Below are 22,031 nucleotides of genomic sequence, written 5' to 3' on the forward strand. Positions count from 1 at the left end.
CATGCAAATTGATTAAACTTTTAAGGACAAAAATTAAACCATAAAACACTTTGTATTTTGTTTGATGTGTTTGGAAATCTGTTTGATCTATTTGGAAACACATTTTGTTTGCGTATATTCAAAGAAAAGTAAAATATTTGTAATTGTAATAGCAATTAAAAGTACACATCAAATACCAAGATAAATGCTTTCAAACTTAGATCTATGATGTGCCTTTTTTCCTGGGTTCTAGTCTGCAAAAGACTGGCCAGCTCTCCTAGATTAAGTTTAGGTGAGGAAGCTTTCAGTTACACAAATTAGTTAGGACTCCATGTTAAAAGAGTGACAAGGTTTCAGAATTATCAACTCAAAAGTTAGAAAATATTTAAATCAATGTGTTGCCTTTGTAATCTCATGCATTTTTTTAGATGTAAAGTTAGTCATTCTAAAGTCAATTTATAGGAAAAAAGAATGATCTAAAACCAGGGAATGGATTATATTCCCATATCAAACGAGTGATACAGTAGCTCTCTTGATCCAATATAAATTAGTTGTGTATAAAAAGGGGGGGGGGGGGGACGGACGGGGGACGGACAGAAACAGGTGATAGCCAAACTATCATTGCTTTATAAATCCGGAAAGAATCAAAAGCGTTTCCTGATCTTGTTCCAAGGACAATGTCACATTAAGAATGAACACGGACTGAAAAGGTAGTAATTACTAGAAAGCATAACTCTCATTAAACGGTATATTTAAAAAACGTAACAGGAAAGGATAAAATTACTAACTAATTCTATTTGCAGCTGTTATTTGGAAATGAGTACTCAAGGTCAACTTCACTCCAAGCATGTTCTTCTGGGCTTTGCCTGTGCTTACTTTCATTGTGTTTAAAAGAACTAGTCATTAGTTGTCAATAAACTGTTTTTAAAGCCTACTTGCTCACAGACTTCTCTTGTCTCTGCTTCATTTTTCTGTCTTTTTTTTTTTTCTTGAGGTTCCGCTGAGAGCAAATGTTCTTACAAATTTACAAGGAGGTATTTTATACCAGAGTAGTCTTATCCTTACAAAAGATATAAAAGAAAATAAGAATGCAGCACTTAGGTACCACTTTTTACCCCTTGATCTCAGAGCATTTCACAGAACTGGGCAAGTATTACTGTCATTGCTCTCAGAAAAAGATATGCCAAGCCCCCTACATGACTTCTCAAAGATCACAGGCACAGAAGCCGACTTGTTCCCTCCATTGCCCTAGGGAAGGTTATGTTCAGCAAACAGCTACCACCATGCCAACAAATAAATTAGTAAAGATTCATTATTTCCACTGCTTTCCTATCTCTTCTTTATTACTTGGAGTATACTCCCCAATTCAGGTTTGAGAGTCAAATGCAGCAAGAGGCCATACAATTGTTTCAGACACAGGAAAGATACAGTAAAACTTGGCTTCCTGTAATACCCCCCTGCCAGGGAGGACGGTTTTCTCTAGACTATTAGGTATTAGGCATTCTCTCAACTACCACAGCTGCTATTAGATGCATTTTTAAGCATCCTATTAGTGGGAAGTATCACTGTGTTTCCAGGTAAAGTCACTTCATACAGTAATAATTAGCTCAGGAAGTACTTTGTTCCTTTATACACCAGGAGCCGGGATCAATAGTAAGTGCAGAAGGTCCAACACCGCTTGGACTGGCGACTTCTCTGGATTTCCACTCGTGGACTCAGAGGTGATAACATGGCTGCATAGGACATCATAATTTCTTCAGTTTGGGTTGTAGGTGTTTTGGGGGTTCTTTTTTTACAGAATTACAAAATTACAGAATTGAGGCTTTCTACAGAGTGGTGCATTGTATAAGGCATTGCCTGTCATACTCTGCCAAAACAAATTAGCTGCCGTCGCTGGGAGCAGATTCATTAGGACCCAAAGGAAATTACATCACTGTGAGCTGCTTCTAGGTACTTCTGAGCTCAGAAAAATGCCAGCGTATTCTCAGGGGAACCTTGGCGAAACAGTCCTTAAATTCTTTACCAAGTGGTTCCTGATGACACCCCTATTTTATTATTTTTGGCAGAATAATAACTGTAAAAAGCTTGAAGATGAGGCTAGAAACAAAGATTTACAAAGGAAAAAAAGATCATGACAGAAAGAAAGAAAATGGGAACCATATACAATGACTGTAAAGTCTAGCAAGGAAGGATTTTAACACTCATATGCGTATCCCTGCCACTGGTTTTATCAGGGTTTACAAAGAAGGAAGCGTAGGATTTATTAAAGGAAAAAATGTTGCAAACCCATTTTCACCTCAGAAAGCACGATTTTTCTGAATTCTTGTGACGGAGTCACTTATAACTTAATCGTAATGGAAAGGGAGGGACCATGATCTGCCTGCTCTGAGAGCAGACGTGTTACTAACCATGACGAAGCAGGGCTTGTCCCTAACGACACCGAACAATCAGCTCCTCAGAGCAGGAAAGCGTGGTACACGCTAGTGATGAACACCGTACCAGCATCAGAGTAGCACCTCAACCACTCACACAGTACCTAAAACCAGGAGGCACCAATGCTTCAGCTGTAGGCCTGTGCTCCCCTCATCAATGATTTGTCCCCTGCTTGATCTCCCTGAAGACCGGGTCCTCCATGATCTCTCCTCTCTCTGCAGTAGCAAGAGGCAGGGGCTGGAGGCAGGCACCCTTTCACGCTCCCATCACCTCTGTCCCAGAAGCACTTCTCCATCTTCCCCTGTGTGGGTTTAGTGGGGGTCCTGGGAAAGGGGACGGAGGGACGGGAAGGCTGCAGTGAGGCAAGAAGTCCAGGAGATCAAGAAGAGGATGTCACCACCCCCAGCAACACCTTGCTGCAAAAGCCTTTAAGAAAAAGATGTCTCCCTCTCTCTCCTCCCTCCCTTTCCACTTCCCAACATATCCCAGTCACCTGAGGAGCACAGGGCTAGTGGGGGAGCAGGGGGAGGGGAGGGGAGGAGAGGAGAGGGGAGGAGAGGGGAAGAGAGGAGGGGAGGGGAGGGGAGGGGAGGGGAGGGGAGGGGAGGGGAGAGATCCCAGCCCCTACATCCTGCCCTGATAAAGCTATCACACCCTTACCCAAAAGCCTCAGCAGTATTGCGCTGCTGTGTGGTACCATCAACACTGAACACATGCGGTACAATATTCACCCTAACCGTGCAAAGTTCACCCTAACAGCTGGCCAAAGATTTTCCGTTTCAGAAAATATGCCAACTTTATAATAATATATAAACTATATCAAATACAGCAACATTTTCTATGGGAAAATATCAGTTTATTGAAGATTTTCCATTTACTGCTAGGACAACTGGAAGATGTTATTTCAGGTGGATTAGATCCACCAGAATATATTTTTTAAAGTCAATCCAACACCGCACTGTAGTCCTTACCCTGGGAACTCCCTGTTCCTGGGTCAGATGCTCATTCCCTTCCAGGAACAAAGTTTTTCAGGCAGCTTCGCTTCCCAGAATACGAAGCAGGCTTCCTTCTGACGAAGCTCTCCAGTGCCTCTTGGACATTTAATTATGGGAGAAGGGTCTCACATAATGAAATGGGAACACCATGCTCCTGAACTATAACTTCTGAAAAGCAATACACTGTGGTAGGGAAATGCAATTTAATTTTGAACTGACTCAGGAATATCCCATGGAACATTAATTCTATTTTCTGCTCACCTCTGAATGTCAGTCTATTTTTCTCTTTCAGTTTAGGAAGCTTATAAAAGGTGCAGCGAACCTCTACTTCCAAATCTGTGGATTCCTCCTCCCTCCCGCCTTTTGCCACAGAGCTGGGGTGGGTGCACGCCATCTGAAAACAGAAGCCTACTGTGCCAAGCCTTACCAGAGGCGATGCCTAGCCCGAGGAACTGCTATCTAGATCCCTAACACAGAAAAGTAATAAAGGTACTTCCACCCCCTTCAGGTTTGTAGGGGCTCTGAGAGCTCACACAACTTGCCCGAAGCTGCACAGGATCCTGTGCAAGAGCCAGAAACTAACCACAGCTTTACTAAGGCCCACTGCAAGTTTTTATTCATCTTGACACATTTCGTCTCAAAGTTCTTCCACTTCAATACCAAGAAACAAATATTACAGTGATATCTTAATGTAAGTAACTGTTGGCCTGGAAATTTAGCATGAGACTGAAATGTTTAGCTAGTCTGAGCTAGTTAAAAGAACACCCAACTAGTATAAACTATAAGATAATATAGTCTGGCTTGAATGTAATTTCTCACCCCTGCGGTTGTCTTTTTCCATATTTACCTTAAAGGTTCTACATTTCCCTCTCCTCCATCCCCTAGATTTAACCACACAGAAAACACTTCACAGCAGATTTGCTCACCCAAATATACCCAGATGTTTTGCAAAATTCGGGTAAGCTGATCAACAGGGATGAACTCGATCAAATGGAAGAAAGATAATAAAACATACCAGATGCATCATCTTTCCTCCAAACAGAGGAAACATTTCTATTTCAGTTCACCCAGTTCCACATATTTTGCAAGACACAGACTGACATTACGTGAGTCTCTTCGGCACTGGTATCTATAACCAAAAATGTGAGGAGTTTCAGTTATCTGCAGACAGCACCTACTTCCTATGGTTATTATGGGCAGTACTAACACGTCAGGAATTCTGAGTATGTTTGCGTGAAGTGCCACCAAATCCAAAGTTAGGAGCTCCTCTACTACGAGTGTAAAACACGTGTGCCCAGAATAAATGGTAAAAAGGATGCTGGCATTTAGGTGATTCTCATACAAAGCACAGATTCAGATGAAACTCTCAGAATACAAGTTTTTGCTATATAACAAATATTACATAAAACTTCCCACTCAGTTTCTGATATTTCAAAATCCTTTTGGTCATAGGAACACCACAACTTAACCAGAAATACTGGAGAAAGAGCCTGAAAATACCATTGATCAATGAAGTGATGTATCTGCTAGATACTGAAATTACTTCTGACAAGTTGTAGAAAGAACATGACAGCCTGAATCTTCCTTTTACTCACAAACTCACTATTTAAGTGAGGACTATCAGGGGAATGTGCATGTTTTTTAATTACTGCTAGAAGGACTTTGTTCAGAGAAAACAAAAGGGTCAAGATGTAAAAAAAACCCAGCAATCAAAACCAAACGCCAAGTAAAAGCATTATTTGGGAACAAGCAAACAGAAAGGTTAAATTTAATTAACCCTGTGTTGTGATCGAATTCACACATGAGGAAATCGCAGGTAAGTGAAACTATAGCCAAACAAGCATGCAAGAACATTGATTACATCCTAACGTGGAAACCAACTTACTTTTCAATTTTGTAATAATAAGCAGCATTTCAAACAGCATATCCCACTAATGAAGAGCAAAGGTATATAACAAAATTCAGCTGATAGGAAAACAGCACTCCAAACTGTAATGGTAAGATTATTAAAGCTCAAGACTCCCTAGGTATGCCAAGACAAGTAACCTTGTGAGTTAACACTTCACTGAGGAATAAAGTTCAAATAATCCGTATGGGGAAAACAGGGGGGAATAAATCGCACGGGGAAAGCACTACGTGAGTATCTACCTCATCCTACAGGAACTGCTGAGTGCTCTGAAAGCAGAAGCAAAGCCCAGAGGAACCACCCTAGCAAATGTATGCAAAGGCAAGCTTCCTACTTACCCTATCGTCTGCACCATGATCTCTTTTGCCACCTTAGTAATTCCAAAGAATCCAGAATGATGTTATTTTTAAGGGAATATTAGAGTCGTTAGAGGAGACAGAGGGAAGCTGACAAGCAGAGCTTTGCGAGAAGCCAGGCAGAGAGGGATGAATTTAAACCCTGGCTCAAGATGCTGTGTATTCTGCGTCTATCTTTAACTTGTAAATGATTTGGTTTCACATTCCTCTGAAGTCCTGCTGGCAGATGCCTTTGCGGAGCTTTACCAATCGCAGGCACCCGGGCCCCCTCCCCTCCTCTCTCCCTCCCTCTCCCCCTCCCTCTCTCCCAAGCCTGCCACTCCACCCCATCTCCCCCATCCCCACCTCTCCCCTCTCCTCACTGCCACACACACGCACACACACAGAGGGTTTGGCAGGCAGGATTTCACTGACTTCCAACCACGGCTGCCCGCAGCAGGGAGGCTGCCATCGCCACCCCGCCAGCCTGCAGCAGCGCTGCAGCCGTCACCCGCCGCCGGGCACCAGCGGGTGCACGCCGGCTTCCCGGGAGCCCTCTGCTCCCCGCCAGCAGCCCTGCGAGCAGCTCGACACGGTGCCTTTGCAAAACTGCTGTGGCTCGGCCTGCTTATGTTCGGTGCGGAGGTACCCGAAATTATTGCTCGTGCCCAATTAGGCAAAGTCTCTGGGTTTGAATCCCGGAGCCACCAATGAAATCGCAGTCGGAAACAGGATCGTAAGAAAGCATTTTCTGTAGGGGACTCCAAACGCAACCAGCTTGAGGGGCGCGAGGGCTGGGGGAAGGAAGGTACAAAGAAGCATTTCACACTCTGTCATATCAAGCTTTCACAGAGCCTCATATTTGGATGTTTACAGCACTTCTGCCTGTGCAGAGAGCTTTACTGAGGAATGACGTATTAAAAAAAGAGAAGAACAAATAAAAAAGATTTTACCAAATCTTAAACACAAGGCTTCTAAACGCCCACTCTTAGTAAATTTGTTGCTCCTTACAATAACAATGCATTGCAATGTTGTTCAGAAGTCAGACTCTGAAATAGCTAGACTACTGATTAATGGCAGCATTCGAGGAGACTGAACAGGGGAAAAAAGTCCTTCCACATAACCCAGAAAGTCAGTATCCCTACCAGAGGCTTCAGGAGTCGTTAGTGTTGACACAAACCCCTGGCTCTTAATATCATCCTTTTGAAGCAGCACGTTTTTAATTTGTAAATGTGCTTTCAGTTGCTGCTTGCTATCAGGACTACATGGGTGGGAATGGAACAAGCCACAACACTCTATGTAAAACATATGAATTATTGAATACTTTCAGTTGAAACTGGAAAATATCAATTGACAGTCACACCAATTCAAACAGAATAACATGGTAAATGTCTCTGGTCTACAGTCTTCAGCCTTTGTCTGAGCTGCTGCCAACAGGGGTTCATACCCAGGGATGCAGCCAAGCAAGCAGCGAGCACAGGTCAGGGCGGGGGGCAAGGTCAAGCTGTGCCCAGAATCACTTAGCTAAAAACATGGCTTATAAATGCCTTGCCAATACCCTACTTGATGAGGCATCACACTTTTCAGAGCACCGGTGTTGAGAGGCTGGACTGATTTAGTAGTAAAAGTAATCATGCGTTTACTTCAGGCTAACAAAGGAAATGGCTCAAAATTGGAAAGGCCTAAAGGGGGGTAAAAGAATCATCCAAAGGGCTGTATCTTAGTGCGCATGAAGTAAGCCTGCACTTCACCTCCTGCCAGCTACTCTTCATGATGCTGTTTGATAACATCTATATAAATACATATGTTTGATAACATAAATATAACGTTATATAAAGTTTGATAAAACAGTAACTCCATAGCCTTTTTCATGGTCAGTCCCACAGGCAGGAAGGCAAGAGCTCCTCTTAACCTGGAGCCAGCTTGGGCTCACGGGCCTGGAAAAGTTGCCAGCAGCATACAAATAGTAAAGAATAAACTAGCTGATGACTCCTGAAAAGTTGAAAGATTTATTTTGAATCACTAACCTTTGTTACTATTAGCAAAGCCAGACCTCAGTATGTTTAATGCCTGCCTTGCAGAGCACTTTAAAAACTCCAGCAAGAGAAAAATATGCCATGGACTTCCTGCCAGACAGGGAAGAAGTCACTTCACTTCTCCTTTGCCTCAGGTCCTAAAACTCTGTATTCCTGATACAACAGTTCAGGGAATGTGTCTATTATTCAGGTTTAGGAGCTGCAGTGAATTGCAGGAAGGCTGGCACCTCTTTCCCATGGAGCCACCTCTACCACTGCAGGCTTACAGATCTCTCAGAGTAGAGAAAGTCACTGAGCCACAGTGTCTCCCATTCCAATGAAGCAACTTCACATAAAGCAATGAGAATAACATACCTCAAATCAGTTTTTTTTCAATTGTAAGGATGTCAGACTGGAAGGGCAGATAATCACTAGAAGCAGAGACCAAGTGTTAACATTAGGTCTTAAAAAGCACAGTGATTCAGATGCTCAGAGACAAAAGAGAAAGAACAAAGAAAAGTCATGCTTTTGTGGCTGAGGGCTCCTTTTTAATTAGGGCAACAAGGAAGGAAGAAAGAAGCTCCCCATGGAAGAAGGTGTGATGGACAAATGTGGTGATTCAGAAGTGAAGTCATGAACAGGAAGGATTAAGACTGAGCTGTTTCTAGGACTCCAATGTACCTCTAGAGAGTGCTTAAGTGTGGGGAAAAACACAAGGCAGGGAAATCCACAGAAGCACTTCCACACTTCTATCTAAACTTGTGTATTTCCCTTACTAGATATGGGAAAAAAGAGATTGGGGTTTGGATCCTCTAAAAGAACACTTAAAAGTGTTTGCTTCTTAAGAGGTTATTTATAAACTTAAGAGTATGTGGGGGTGGAGCTCTGGGAAATGGCATGCTGGAAATTACTGGGAAACTTTGGATGTCAACATGGGCAGCATGATCCCATTCCCATGAATGGGACAGTCAGAGGTCATATGTCCAAAAACTGTATCACATAAGCCAAAAGAGAAGGCAGGTGTCCAGTTCCCTCAGATGAAGAGATGTGCTATAATACCAGTGTCTAACGTGCAATGCAAAGTGTACAGCTGGGAGAGATTTACCAAAGCTGTGAGAGGCAATACTACTTTTTCTCCCTCAGCAGGGTCTGTTGCTTAAAACCATCACCAAATGTAATAGATCAGGGACCTCTGTGGCATTAGATTTGAGATACATGAATACGTATCAATAGCAAGTTCTAGTGGAGGAGTGGGAGCTGAAGCAGCAGCTGGCATGGCAGCGGAGAGGAGAAGGGAACAGCAGGGAGGGGAGAGTAATTTGGTACCAGTGACAAGTGTAAATATGTAACATGTTTGGCGCCATGTGACTTCCTACCCATTCCCAATTTAGCCCAGTGCCTCAGAGGCATGGTCTGTCCCTTCACGTTTAGCTATTTTTAATGCACACAGAAGTTGCTCTTTGTCTTCCCGTGTCTGTCAGTGTCTTGAATTCATTTGTCTTGGCAGTCTTAAGATTTGGGCTTACTGGGACAAGCAACATCTTCTACCCTACGGGCTCAGTCCTTCGAGGTCTTACTCACAGTACTTCCTGCTCTTAGGAATGATCTCATTAACCTCTGCAGATGATTTCAGCACAGGTTTGATCGAGAGTAAGAACTTTGAGTAGGGGACTACCATTGCATTGACAGGAACGCGGTTCCCACCTGTCACAGTGGATCCAGCACACTGATTTTATTCCGTATTATTTGATCTACACACCTGTCACCCCCCCAGCCTACCTCCAGCCTTGGCTACTCAGCTAAGCGGTTACACCGTGAGCCCTCTCCAACATGGTCCAATGGACAGGGTTTGGCCAACTTTGACCCATGAGTTGCTTCTCTCCCACTTACCACTTTTTTACTGGAAGAGATGGGGAATGGCTATTGAAGCTGGTGGGGACAGGGGGCTCTCGGTAGCACCCCCCAGCACCCACTGCCCTGCTGTCCCCACGATGCAGCCTCCAGCATGGCAGGGTACCTTTGCTCTGGAAGGCAACCCAGGGGACCGAGATGGGCTCACGCGGGGCAAAACACTGCCCTGGCCCCCCAGTGCTGAGTCTGACTGCTCCAAAGAAATGTATTCCAGCACCCTCCTCACTGAGTCTAATCCTCCTGCCGTTTTTGGGAGGCTCACTGGATAATGGGAGGAAGCTCAGTCACTAAAAATGTTCAGATGGGTCAGCTCCACTATTTGCAAAACATATTCAAATCGCTTGAATTCTTGGTAAGCATTAATAAAGTAAATGGGGAATGCACTTGATACATACTCCATGAGCAGTTCTGCAGCAACAGAGGATTTTCTGTGCTGGCTTTTCCCATTTTATTTTCTGTTTCTGTGATTCAAGCTATGTGGGAAGAAGGGAGAACGTCCACGGTCATACATCTAAGCTTCAGAAACAAATGATATTTTCAGTCAATCCATTTTACTGAATAAAGGAAAAAATCCATGATTTACTTTTAAACATTTCTTTCCTTTTTCATACGTCTTGTATTTATAGTTTGCTAGAGTTTTTTGGACAAACCTGTAGTTTAAACCAGTGTTTATCATCATATATAAGCATGTCACATCTACAAGAGCCAAGATATAAAAGCCTTGGCTTTATTTTTCTACACGCAAAGTATGAACATTAATTATGAACAATTAAGCAACTTATTAAAAACTCTGTGCACTTGCCTTGTTCTCTGCGAAATCAAACCATTGTTTACCAGATGCCTACTTGAAAAATACCTAAGAGGAGAACTAGAACAGTTCTGCTTCCATCCATCTTTAATCCAAACACTAAATACAGGAAAAAGACTACTCTTTTTGTTAGATGTCCAAATTGATCAGCAAAATGAAGATCTCTGACATATAATAAAGAGAACTTTATGTTATGTTTAATTTTACCACACTGAAAGGAAAAATATTTTTCTAAAAACAATTAAAAAAAGACGGATAAACCTAATCCCACACAGTGCTGAGCCCTGGAAAAGTCTTTCCTTACCCATGATGGCGCTCATGGATAAATAAAAAGGCTGCATCATCCATTATTAGTCCTCTACCTGAAAACACTCAACTTGAAAGCTTTGAAGTGACAGCTATAGTTCATTAAAGTTGCTTGGTGAGCAGTGCATCTAATGAAGATTGTTTTCCTAAGGATTTATGATCCTTTGTTATTTATTGCTCCCAAAGACAGTAATCCCTGTTTCCTCTAAACTCTCATGACCAGTCCAATCCCTCAGGACATGAGTGTTGCCCACCTGCACTTTCAGCTTCTTTTAATGTACCATGCAACCAACCTGCGCCGCCCTCTCCACAATGATCCTTTTAATTTCCCCAAGCCTCCATGGTTGCCCTTCTTCCAGCTACTGCCCTAATCAGTACTCCTGCTCCCTTCCATGTGCCCTTTTGTACTTTCTCCCTACCTGGGGAAACAGCAGCAAGCAGGTCGTGCAGCTGGTTCAGAGCTGTGGGTGCTCAGACTGACCAACCAGCACACGTGGGAGCTGTTTCAGGAGGAGAATGTTGCCTGTCCTGTCCTTATTGGGGTGCTATCTTGAATCCCACTTCACGAGACTCAAGGAGAATCAGTATAGCTGAGATTTCTTTCCCTGTGTTAAATTTAGCAGAAGGTGTCTAATGAGTTCATGGCTGTGACCAGAAGTGTGAGACAAACAAACATAGCATGATTGTGTTCCCTTAGAAAGCCAAACTCAGAAGGAAAATAAAATAAACAAACACCCCACATGCCAGCTACAAAGATTCATGACACAGCCTTTGCTCCAGCACGGGATGTTCTTTGTCTCCTCGGTGGTAAGAACCCTCTACTGCTTTGAGGGCTTCATGTCTGCTCTAACTGAGTATACAAAAGGTAGTGAAGACTGCTAATTAAGAGAGCTCATTGCAGCCTGTTTCTGAAAAGAATAACTGAAACATTTGTGAAAGTAAAGATTGCAACACCAAAATTTGTCTTGTCACAACTTTCTCCTGAAATTAATGTCCTTATTCCTGAAATTATGAAATGAATATTTTTATTATGGAAATGGCTCTGTTATCCTGTCTCACTCCAGCACCTCGGTTTCATTGCAGCGCTATGTTCTGCACTGAAAAAGGTTTCCAGTAAGTTATTTCCTGAAAATGCCACAAACATTATGTATTTGTATTTGCCTGGACAGACAACCACAGGCCTTTCGTGGAAATTTGGCCAATGCCCAAAGTGTGCGTGCAGGCAGACATGCATGTGGATGGAGTGACACACACACTTTTTTCAGAACTGGAAGAGGATAATCTATGAAACAGATTCTCTGTTCAGTTGAGCCAAAGGTAGGAACAATCCCCTTTCATTCATCCCACATACCACCAAAAACCCTCCTGCTCTAAAATAAAACTCACTTTATTCCACCCTCCAGACCAAAAAGTTGGGAAAAAGAGGAAATTACTTCTTTTTTTTTTTTTTTTTTTTAAAGAAAAAATAGATAGCAAGAACACAGAAGGAGGCCTGGAAGTCTCAGAAACTGCTAATGAGAGCTGGAGCATTAATATATAGGACAACAACACGAATCCCACCAGATCAGTTATGTAAAAGCAAGCAGCGCCTGACTTGCTCTCTGAAATGCATCAGTGCTCAGGCTGGAGAGGATGTCTCTGCCACACAGCCCTCTCCTTCCCTCTTCGTCCTGGCCCCAAGGCACGCACAGACCCCTTGGGCTTGGGGGGTCTCAGTGCTGCTGGGGGTATAAGGACAGAAGGGGAGGTTAGATCAGCTGGAGGGTCTGGGCTGGGGCAGGAGCACGCAGGGTGAGACGGCCTGGGAGCAGCTTGTCCTACTGCTCCCTCTGCTGTACCCATCCTGTGGAGAAATCCCAAATGTCAGTGCGAGAAGCTGGGATAAGGGATGGCAGCTTTCAGCAAGCGATCTGCAGGTAACACAGAACCAGACAGACTTGGGAAAGGGATAAAGTCACGGCTGATGAGGAAGAAACCACCACCACACTCAGGAGATGGCACGACACGGACCTCTGTGTGTTTAACTATCAAATCTCTTTTGCTCTGTACCTGCTGGGGTTATCCCTACGCTTCCAGAGCAGCGCAGGAAAATAATGCCTCTCCTTGGGCACAATCGCCTCACTTTATAACACATATTTAGATAATGATCTCATTTTACGAGACGAACGGTTGTCGGGATCAGCCGCAGAGAAAGGCCCACGAAGCTCCCCAAGCAGGGCTGCCAGCAATGCAGGCAGCAAACGCCTCCCGCGCCCTGGTGCGCTGCAGGCAGCAAAGGGGGAATCCACCCCACCTGTGAGTCACGTTAGTGCCACACCAAATTTAAACAACATGAAGCATAGACAAAAAAAGGGGAAAGGGGAAAAATGGCTTATGGAAATGGAGTAAATCAATCATGTGGGAATTACCAATCTGATTGAGAATTTTTTTTTTTTAACCTGCGACCACCTGAACACAAGTCCAGTCAACAATCCCACCCTGTACACTTATTTCTGAGGGCTGAGAAATTGGCAGCACTGGATACCACCTATAAAAGACATTTGCAGCTGCCATGAAAGCATTTATTCGAACGTAGGGAAAACTTGTACCCCAAGAAAAATACATATTTTCAAATGCTCAAACATTACAATGTGCTTTTTGCAATCTTCAGAGCAGTATTTCAGTCACTCCACATTTTCCTTTTAGCACTGATTTATGGAAATCCAAACTAGAGTAGAAACCATCTTAAAAGAAGAAATCCCTCTCAAGCACTTTTCCCTGAGAAGGTGCACACTCATCAGAATAGGGAGGAATGATGAGAAGCATCAACACCTTCAGGAAAAGCGGACACTTTCCATAAGAAAGGAGGTGATGAAAGTCTAAAAGGCTGGAATGCAATGCCTAGGACTTGGTGACTTTGAAAGACTGATAATACACTCATCTTAAACCTTCTGGAGAATTTCAGAAACTTTACACAACTTTTACTAGAAACAAAAAACCCTCCTAATACCAACATGAGATTAAAAAAATTAATCAGTAAATTCCAGAAAGGCAATTTTAACAGATTAACTGCATTCCCTTTTTCTCCATACCCTAAGTATTATTTCCTTTTATATTATAGAACATCTACCAGCTAATGAAAATACTGGAAACCGGACTTTATGATATAACATGGTGATAAAGCAAATTACATTTAAATGTCAATGGGATCTATGGAACAGAGCAAATTTGGAAGAAACTCATTCAGTAATTTTAAAGTTGTGAATAATTAGCATGGCATTTGCAAATGCACTTGGTCATGACCTAATTCTGCTCTAAATTCTTCAATTTTAGTTTTTGCAAAGCTATACGAGCCATGCAATACTACAGTAGTATTAGAACGAGTGCTGCAGCAGTATTGAGTCCTGCTGAAAAATCCCACCCCTAAATGAGTGGCTCCAGCAGAAGAACGGGACATGACAATTTGGGGCAGAATCCAGCCCATTCTTTTCAAAGGCAGTACTCCAGATTTACATAAATGCAAACAAATGCAGTTTGGCCTCAGGACTGACACAATGTACCTATTTCACACTTGCCCAGTTTACATGGAAGAAGCTGAAATGGAGCTGAAAATATAAACTAAACTAACAGCTTCCACAGGAAAACTGAGATATTGAAAAATATTTTATCTGAAGTAATCCAGTAGTAATTACAAATTATGTTGACATTGTCCTGTGAAGTTTCATGACAAACAGCCCGCAAATATACAATGTGTATGGCACAGAGACCGAGCACAGGTCTGGACATAATCTACTCACTGTCGGATACCACAAAGCTGCTTTGAATAAACATGCTCCTTATTATAGCACCTCCTCCCATCTCTCTGAATTCATCATGTTTATCCCCAAATAAATTATTTTTTTGCTTTGTTCAGAGTAGCGTATGCTTTATCCAAGAACCTCAGACATTACAGTGCAAATTATTTGTACTTCTTGCTACAAAAAATCTTGCTCCAGGACTTTGTGACTGAACACCGATTACCTGAGGGAAATCAAATTAACAGCAGCTGAGACAGAACTATTAAAGGCGTGTTTTCCCCTAAGTACAGTAGTCTGTTAATGTATCCACAGGCACCAAGAGGGTGAGGATAAAGCAAGGACATTTCTCTGAACTATCACTTTCACATTACTGTCTATTTCTGTGAAGGAGCTGTGGACGTAGTGATATTGACAGGCACTGGGGTTCCTCAAACCTCAACTCAAGCATGCAGATTTTACAGCCACGCACACTATGAAGACACTAGCTTCCAAAATAAATCAAGCAAGCTTTTTCCTCAAGACTACAGAAGTAACTGCAAGGTTGTTTCTGGTTGTAAGAGTAATGATGCAAGGAAGTGGCACACCAAAAGCCTGTCTCCCTTGCCCTCTCTCCCCCTGCCCTCATGCCCTCCGGAGGCACCATCCAGCCTCCAGAGAAGGAGAAGGGTGTGGGATGGCACCCTGCCTCCTGCACAACCTGCCAGGGCAAGATGTTCACAAAGGAGTTGTACTCACCTCCTGCATTAACTCCTCCTGTGCAACGAGGGAGATGTCTCTACTGTTTTCAGAGGAGGTCAAAGACACATTATCGAAATGTTCAGGATGATGGGGATCACTTTTGTAACTGGGAATACCGCTCTGAAATGCAGGCAGTCACGGGGTACTCGTGTCACGGAGACCACCACACCGTGCCCGTGCTGCTCAGGTGTTACCCTAAGGGGTGAACACGGCAGGGGCAGCGCGGGTTCACAGTTAAACACCATGCTAGCAGTGGTAGGAGACCTGATCAGGTCTCAGCTTTGTCACAGATTTGTTTTGTGAATGTGGGAGTTTACTTCCTCCCTCCCACTTTACTCCCTCCCTCCCTTGAAGGCTGCCTACCCAGCCTTCAGTGGTTTTATGATGGGTGTCATGTTTCTAGGTGCTTAGAGCAACTAAAACTTTGAGCTGGGACCTCCTAGCACTACTGCGACTAAAATACTGAAAATTGTTTAGGGACCATTTTTATTCCATTTACTAAATGGAAAAAATAACTAAGTAAAAGAAGAAAAAATGCAGCTTCCTTCAAAAGCCTCTTTAATCAGCCCCAGAATCTGAATCAATGCTGAGCACAAAGATTTAAATTTGGCTTAATGAAAACTGAATAGACCAAAAAACAACAAAAGAAGTCTCTTTATAAAAGGTATGGGTTCGACCTAGCCGGTAAATAATTAAAGCTCCTCTCTGTTCCCTTCCACTTTCTATTTTAAGGCTTTTCATTATATGGGATCAAAGTCAGCTCGAGTTGGAGAGAGTTAGACAAATCCATCACGGAGACAGAACGAATGTATGATCTCATCCCCTGTGACAGCAGCCCGACAGTACCACCTGTTTGAACTCCAGCTCATACCACTTCTGATGACACTGGCAATGTCAAGCCTACAGCTTGAAATTCAAGGGGGTGTGCGGAAACTCTCTCCACCTAAGCAAACAAAATGAAACAACTGTAAATCTGGCATCAGGAATGCTACAGGCAGTACTAGCCACGTGGCTGCAAAAAGAGCAGCCACAGAAAGGGTTCAGACCCGGGGAACATAAACCACCAGGAATCTCAGGAAGTCAGCTGTATAAAGAAAGACCCATTTTTGTTTGGAGTGGAGGCAAATGAGGAGAGAGGTGATGACTGTAGGATAGCTGTATAAAAATTATAAATAGTAAAAAGAAGGGAAATAAAACATTCTTATTTATTTTCTCATAATAGAAGAAAAAGAATACACTGCAGCCAAAAGACAAAATAATTAACAAGATACAGAAGAAAAGTTAAACAGGGAGTTTAAAACTGACAGGCAAATTTAAAAGAGATTAAGGAAAATTCTGTTCTACCTTTTTAAACTTAAAGCATAGTTTACCCTGTGGAGCTGTCTGCAACATAACATAATTGGGACCAAAAAGGACTATAAAAAAAAAATTCATTAGATTGTTAATGAATTCCTGTATGTTCCCATTAGAAACTCATTTGTTTTAAAAAGAAAGAATATAATCCTTAATGAACCTTCCTTTTTTTAAGCAATAGAAGACAAACATTTACACTTCCTGACACAAGCAATGATTAAATGTCAGGGATTAAGACATTCCCCTTAAAGGGAATCCCCAAGGATTAAGAAAATCCCCCCAATGTGACAAAATCACATTATTCCATAACTGTTGACTGGTCAGTTCCTGAGCACTGTCAGGAAAAATGTACTGGGTCAGATCCAACAGACCAATGTTTGGTTAACACTAAAGTTCAATCAAGAGATTTCTGTCTAAAACTTTTGTTTAAGAAAAAAAGATTACAGCCTTGGGAGTGTACCATAAAACTTTGCTTTCTAAACCATTTTTCGCTCTGACTGCCAGTAGCTAGCAGCACTTGAAGATGAAGGCAGCAAACATACATCAACTCTACTTGCTTTGGTGTGCAAAAACACTCTGGCCTAGATTTGGGTCAAGATACATTATTTCACTTCTTTGAGCTGCTTGACTTGTTCAACGCAAACTTGACTTCTGGCCTGCCACTGCATTAAGAGTATTTGCAGTTCTAGGAGTTGCAGGGTCTTCTGGCTCATGAAACTTGCCATTACACTGTGATATGAGTCAAATTGTAAAGTTATTACAGATATCAAAAAAATCTCACTGCTGTGAAATTTATGCAATTCATTTCTCGGAGTCTACTAAGATGAAAACAAAGAAGCAGCTTAGCACACCACTGGCTGAAAGAGCTATTTCAAAACATGCTCTAGAATAAGACTGCATAGCAGGACCTTTTCCCAGTGAGAAAATGCACCCTGGGGACGAGTAGAGGCCCCAAACAGCAATGTTCTCCTGGGTGACCTCATTAGCATCTGATGTGTGGGAACATCTTCTTTAAATGTGTGATTCTCCTGTTTACTTTGAGATGGTTCTTTAATCAATTCATAAAATTACTTTCACTTGGTACCAGACAGATAAATAAACCCACATTATTCAGGCCCAACAGCTCTTCAAATGAAGAGAGAAAAAAAAAAAAGGCCTGCAATAAAAAATTAGATTGGAAAGGTTTTGATGCTTTATGTGGGAGTTAGCCGTATGCAGAATTGAACTGTATTTTCTTGGTTTAGCTGAACTAAGCTGTACTGACAAGAGCATGCTGAATTAAATTCGGTTGTAACCTGAGGTGAACCTGCAGGATAAACCTTACGTCATTGTATTGCTGCAGTTCTTTCTTTTTTCCATGACCAAATGTGACTCACTTCCCTCAGCCTCTGAAATGCCATATTGGGTGTGCTGGCCATGGGGTAGAAATCTAAATAGAGCATGTTTGGATTTATTCATTTCAGGCCTCTGGGAATGGAACTGAGCTACTAGGAGAGACTGAATTAAGACTACAAAGGCATGAGGGAGTCACAAGTGAAGATCTTTTCAAGATAACGGGGGGTATTAAAAAGTACCCTGTGTTGAAAGACATTCACCACATTTCTGATTTGGACTTTTGGATTTTTGCCTATCCAGGGCAAAAACAGCCCCATGTTTCCGCCCCACAGGCATGTAGGGACATCTTGCCTTGTATCATGAGGTAACTGAAACTAACTGGTGACGATGCCAAGCCCTTTGTGGCTACAATATGTTAAAAATACTTCATTTCTACAGCACCGTTCCACACAACTTTGTAGGATAAGATATAACTCTTCCAAGAGACTGAGGATTTCTCAGCATGAAGGACAATGAGGACATAGGGCACTTGGCATGGCAATCCCCTCTGCCAAATTTCCATGACTGTCTCATTGCTTCAGAGACATAACCGAGCAGGTAATACTGCTTCTTACATTCTACCTTATGTCCAGACCTACAAAACATGCTCTGTGTTCCTCCTTCAGACATGTTTCTGAGCATGAATCTGCTTTCTCCTTGTCAGAGTCAGCTGGAGGCCTCGGTGGCACAAGGTAAATGGGCACATAACCCTGTATCATCTCGGTACCTGACAGCTCCTTTCTCTGTTAGCGTTATCCCTGACTTTGTGCAGCATGGCTGACCACACAGGAGCGCTCCCTGGATTAATCTGTATACTTATGAGAAAAGCAACTCCATTTGTAGTTGCACTAGCTAGGTAATAGATAGACCCCTGCTCCATCACACAAGCTTTTTGCCCACAGCGCCCCGGAAGAAGTCCTCTCCCTGCTCAGTGGGAACGGTAGGACACTATAAAATTGATTCAGTACATAGGTTTGGAAAGTAGAGGAGGACAATCATTCAGTGTACACCACGGCTGACTGCAAAACCTGGATTGCAATCCATGGGCTGATATACTTTCTGCCTTTATCATAAAACAAGTCAGCTGGTGAACAGGGGTGGTGCAGCAAAGACAGGGGGAGCTGCCGGTCTGGGCCAAGCCTGCGGCCACTAAGCACATTTACAAATAAACACCATCCTTCAGACCTAGAAATTCTCTTGCTCCAAATTGTTAAGGATGATATCCCAGATGTTTTCTTTGCTTGAAAAATGTTTTTCCTTTCCCTTTACACTGGCAGTGGACAACATAGAGTCTGCTTTGAGGACCTTCCGCATTGTCAGGAATTACCTTGCTACTATAGGTTTCTCTCTCCTAAGTGCTAAATGTTATTTTTCCAACCCTGTATAACCATTTTTTAAAAACAAAATTCAGGTACATAACCTTGATAATGATTTTTCTCATGTATATTCAAGCTCATATGCAATGGAGATGTTCTGGAGACACCATGATTTTGCTTAATAAAAATATAAATCTCTATATATAATTTCATCATGTCAGGCCTTGAATAACTGGAAATCCTCCTCCTACATAATCTGTCATGTTTTCCTCTGTATGAGTTCAATGTAAGAAGTGCATAGCTAAATTATGCAGGACTATAAACTTACATAACTGTTTGTAAGACAGAAGAACATAAAAAATAAAGCAGCTTTAATAGCTGGGAATATAGGGAAGTCCAACACAGAGCTGAGGAAAAGATGATTTATAATTTGTGCTTTAGGTGGACAGGTTTACTAGTATTTAATTAGTATAAATAGAAGTAAATCTGAGAATATACTGTCATTCCTTAAGACATATGGAAACCAAGAGCTGGCAGAACTAATTACGAAGCAGCTATACGAACAAACATAAACATAATATGTAGAAAGGTCAATTTACATCAAGAGATCACCTATCTCTTGCCTTAGTTTCCCCTCTTGGAACAGCGGTGGATGCACCCGCATGGCTCACTGGTATCACTTGCACACAGTCTGGAGTATTACGCATCCACAGCAAGCATACGTAATTTCTTTCATTGCCTATCGGGAGGTTCATCAACAGTCCACCCCTTATGCCTTTTGGTAGTTTGCATTCTCCTTCTCTTGCAGTAGAGTCTCACATTACCCATGCTGCCTTCTCCTACTCTCAATGCAAAACTCAGAGGGGAAATAAAATCCATCAAGCCTCTACTTGGCTTATTAAATCTCTCTCACACTGTTCATCTTTCCCCGCTGCCCTGCAACTTGAGCTCTTAGCTCTCTACTTGCAGGGCTCTTTAATCTTTAGCTTTCTATCTGGATGGCTATGGGCAGATCCCACCACAACTTGCCCAACCCCTGGTCTCTTTTTCTAGTCCCTGATAAGAATCTTTGCTCTCAACTTGTGGTCTCTCCTACCTCTGCTGATACAGCAAAAAGCCTTTTACAAGGTCACATACATACCCTTAGTCAGGTGTTCTTTGACTTGCAATGAAAACCATAGGATAGCACAAATGAACCTAGAGTTCATGATGTAAGGCACTGTTGTTATAAACTGCAACTAGCTACAACCAGAAATGGGGATGAAAATGGGTTCATTAGCAAATGTCAGCTTTGCAGCATACTCCAAGCATGTGCATTTGGAAATTCTTGCTGCTGTACCTCATGTGAATTACAGTTTGCAGCTCCCTTGCACTGTTCTCCCATTAGGTGTGTGAGTGAAGCATAGAAACAATTTGTTTTATCGCCTCCACTCTCACAAAAGAATTAAATTAAAAATAGCAATAAGGCATCACATTTAACAGGGCAGTAAAATAGAACCATTAACAACCGCAGGCTCGCTCCTTCCCTCCTATAACAAATATAGCAAATCCTGCAATGGGAGGGAGGCTCCAGCTCTGCTTGGGATCCTTCTACCAGATTTTGCCCTGGGAAAAAGTTTACTGAGAGGGAAGTCACTATGGGATAAGTGCCAAAACCCACGCCTGTCCTCTCAGTCCTCAGGCCATTTGGTTGGAGGAGCTGATAATCTGCTTTGCTGTTCCATCTTGCTGGCAGCCCTTTTCCATGGTGATGCTCTTTTAGAAACACCTGCCAGCCAAGCATCATGGGGGTCCATTTTCTTGAGAAGGCTCCTCAATTTATAGGAGCTTTACTGTAAACCTAATACAGGTTGTTATTTTTTAATTTTGACTCTCCCATGGGTGGACAGTGGTACCAATATCACAGTTTGCCCACTCCCTCCCTACCATACAAGATGTTGGGAAGCCTGCACCTCAGGACACTGAGGGACTAGCAAAATAGCACGAGATGACTTGAACTGCTGACATCCATTCCATACAACTAAAATTTTTCAAAACCAATGGGCATGAATCAGGTCCCTGCAAAACTGCAAACATTAATCTGAGTTTAAAGAAACCCAGGGACTAAAGATGTCATACTAACATCTCTGTGCAGCAATTCCTTTTAAGCAAATATTGCAGTAATACTAGCAGAAGGAAAAGTTTTGTCCATGGTATGCATGTAACACCCAGCTAATAAGACTCCTCAGCTGGTCCCAAAGATGCATGAACCTGTGCTCACTGTTGGATTTCCAAAACACACAAAAACACTTATCTGCATATCTCAAATCGCTGTCAGATCTAAAGTGCAGGCAACTGGGGATAAAAAAAAGGGATGGTGACAATCTGGATAGGAACTTGGGTGTTTTGGCCTATTTAATTTGAACACTTTACACTTAATAATATATTTGGCCCCTGGTATTTAAGGGCTTTCCCTATAGAACACTCATATAACAATGGCAGTATATCTTACAAGAAATTTATGTGTGCCATTTCCATCAATGTTACTGGATTTATAGGTGAAGTGAGATTCACCCTTGGTTCACAAATCTGGCACAAAGGCCCTCTGCTTCACAGAAGACAATGAATGTGCAAAGGAAGATCAAGGACAGAGGAGCTACCCAGGGGGACTTCTCTGAGTCTTTCACACAGCACTCAGAGGAGATGTTTGCCAGCTGCAAAGAGGCTGTCATATAGGAAGATTTAAGAGCAGGCTAGGGGAAAGGATTATGGGAGCCAGCAATTCACAGATCCCGAGCACAGAGCAT

The 22,031-nt window shown here is 42.5% G+C and overlaps 1 protein-coding gene across 16 annotated transcripts in view; it reads right to left on the minus strand.

The window, feature by feature from the left end:
* The window catches only part of DTNA (dystrobrevin alpha), a 232,854-nt gene that overhangs the window by 180,690 nt on the left and 30,133 nt on the right, over positions 1-22,031 (minus strand). For 14 of the 16 annotated variants that reach the window (XM_076329765.1, XM_076329764.1, XM_076329762.1 and 11 more), the window contains exon 1: positions 5,652-5,812. The exons of the other annotated variants lie outside the window; for them this stretch is intronic. In XM_076329765.1, coding sequence (XP_076185880.1) covers positions 5,652-5,668 — 17 coding nt within the window. In that variant the 5' untranslated portion in view covers positions 5,669-5,812. Of the gene's footprint in view, positions 1-5,651; positions 5,813-22,031 lie in introns of those variants that run through there. 16 annotated transcript variants of the gene reach the window in all.

This window comes from Aptenodytes patagonicus, chromosome 2, assembly GCF_965638725.1.
Source record: "Aptenodytes patagonicus chromosome 2, bAptPat1.pri.cur, whole genome shotgun sequence".
Taxonomy (NCBI): domain Eukaryota; kingdom Metazoa; phylum Chordata; class Aves; order Sphenisciformes; family Spheniscidae; genus Aptenodytes; species Aptenodytes patagonicus.